A 2230-nucleotide genomic window follows, 5' to 3' on the forward strand; every position below is an offset into this window, starting at 1 on the left:
AGATTGGCTGCCTGGCTCCCAAAGTCATTAGCGCCCGCAGAGAGGTGACTGGAGAAGTCCTGCTACAACAACAATGGCTGTCACCGCGTTGGCCGCTCGGGTGCGGCTGGGCGTGCGGGGCGTTAGGGCCCTAGAAGCCCGAGGCTTCAGCTCCGAACGGGTACGCCGGCGGTAGTGTCCGCAGCCCCAGCCCTAAACGCGGATTCCATCTCCCCTTCGCACCTTTACCGACGTTCTCACCTCTCTCCGCAGTCAGACTCCGGCGCGGGCTCGATCCGGGAGGCAGGTGGGGCCTTCGCAAAGAGAGAGCAAGCTGAAGAGGAACGATACTTCCGGTGAGGTCCACGGAGCCCCGAGTCCAGTCCAGATCTCTCCGGGCCCTTCGATCCTTCTTAAACTGAGTCGCCCGGGCACCTGGGTGGCTCAGTAGGTTGAGCAGCCCACTCTTGGTTTCCGCTGCGGTCGTGATCTCGGGTTGTGGGATCGAGCCCGGGGTCGGGCTCCGTGCTGGGAGGGGAGTTTGCGTGGGATTCTCTCTCTCCTCCCTCCGCCCCTCCCCCCCACCCCCACCCCCACCCCCGCTCGCTCGCTCGCTCGCACTCTCTCTCTTGAATGGATAAATCTTTAAAAGGAAAAAAAAAAAAAAAACCCTTCCAATGGCTCTACCCTTCCCTCCCTGGTCCCTGGGGCTCCCATCCCCCGATAGAACTAGCGGGCCCTGAACCCATTACCCCCAACACTTGAGGTCCTGACTGTCGCCACCTATAGGGCGCTTACAGTGCCCTGCAGAACAGTTCAGGGGTCCCAAACGCAAGCCATTTCCACGCGCGGGTCTCCAGAACTCACAAACCATGGCTCAACTCTTTCTGAATCATTGACCATGCCCACCCATGGAGTTCTCCCCAGTCTTGCGAAATGGCTTCCAGGTTCTTCCAAGATGTCTAGGTCCTACTGCCCAATACTTGCAGACCCCCTGAGCCTGATTTCCTCGGCCTTCAACCACCCATAACCCCTCTACTCTTTCTTTTCTCCTCCACATGGAGTCCCTGGCTCTCCAGACCCTCAGCCACTTTCAGACCCCCACATGTCTTCCAATTCCGCCAGAGTGCTTCCAACCAAGGCAGCAGCTCCTAGTTGGAACCCTCCTCCCCCACTTGGAGACTTTTGCCCTGCCCAGCCCAGCCCAGCCCAGCGACTGGGCTGGATAGATTTCTCTCCTGCGTAAGAGTACAGAGCAGTTTGGACCTAGGGACTCTTTCCTAGCCCTAAATTATCATTTACTGACTTCTGTCCCCAGGGGGGAGCAGTGTGGAACTAATCTCGCTTCTGCTTCTCCTCCTTTGGTCTAGCTTTTAACTTCTGCCCTTTATTGCTCACTCTTAAGAGTTATCACCATGGCACCTGCCATACCAGAGAACCAAAACACAGCCCTTAGATACCATCTAACTGGACATCAACATTTTACAGTTAAGGAAAACTGAGGCCCCTATGTGCCCAAACCAACATTTGAATGTCCCTTCTTGAGACCTAAATTGGGCTGGCAAGTACTTTTTTTCCCCTTCATTTTGGCCTTTACAGTGAGCCATGCATTTCCCTAGGCAAAGAAAGCCCTAGATAAATTGAGATAGGACATGGATATTTATCCATCCTTCCTTCCTTTTGCTCTTCCCCCCCCCCCCGAAAAAAGGGATTCTGATCTCTGGGTGGTTCCTGTCCTAAGGTATATGGGACTTAATGTCACACCTCTCTGGAGTTTTCTAAAGAGAAATCTGAAATGAATAACTCATAGATAATGGAATTTCAGGCACTAGCACCAGGAAAATGGAATCATTTTGGTCATCCTTAAGGTGGATATATCTCAAGATGGAGTATTCTTTCACTAGTGGGGCTTGAGCGGGTAGTAGAGGATGACCAGCCAGACTCCAATGGGATTGGGACTCCCGTTCTTTGCCTTAGGTATTGCAGGTTATGCTTAGAGATCTCTGTGGAGTGAAGGATTGGGATTTAATGCAGATCCACTGTATCCTTGTAGAGCACGCACTAAAGAACAACTGGCAGCCTTGAAGAAACACCATGAAGAGGAAATCACCCATCATATAAAGGAAATTGAACATCTGCAGAAAGAAATTGAGCGGCACAAGAAGAAGATCAAACATCTAAAACATGATGATGATGATTAAACATACACACTTCCCATAGCATAGCTACATATCATTGCCCACTTCTATGG

General features: G+C 52.2%; 1 protein-coding gene across 3 annotated transcripts; it reads left to right on the plus strand.

Annotated features, from left to right (window-relative positions):
* ATP5IF1 (ATP synthase inhibitory factor subunit 1) lies at positions 1 to 2230 on the plus strand. 3 transcript variants are annotated; one of them, XM_006739878.3, is made up of 3 exons: positions 1 to 160; positions 253 to 335; positions 2033 to 2230. In XM_006739878.3, exons 1-3 carry the CDS (start codon positions 74 to 76, stop codon positions 2178 to 2180), a joined length of 318 nt encoding a protein of 105 aa, XP_006739941.1. In that variant the 5' UTR covers positions 1 to 73; the 3' UTR covers positions 2181 to 2230. The 3 variants fall into 3 exon arrangements, with proteins under 3 accessions (XP_006739941.1, XP_081674006.1, XP_081674005.1); XM_081817880.1 differs by having other exon boundaries at positions 253 to 340; positions 2033 to 2166; XM_081817879.1 differs by having other exon boundaries at positions 1957 to 2112.

Source organism: Leptonychotes weddellii, chromosome 4 (assembly GCF_054177405.1).
Source record: "Leptonychotes weddellii isolate Sample4059 chromosome 4, ASM5417740v2, whole genome shotgun sequence".
Classification (NCBI taxonomy): Eukaryota; Metazoa; Chordata; class Mammalia; order Carnivora; family Phocidae; genus Leptonychotes; species Leptonychotes weddellii.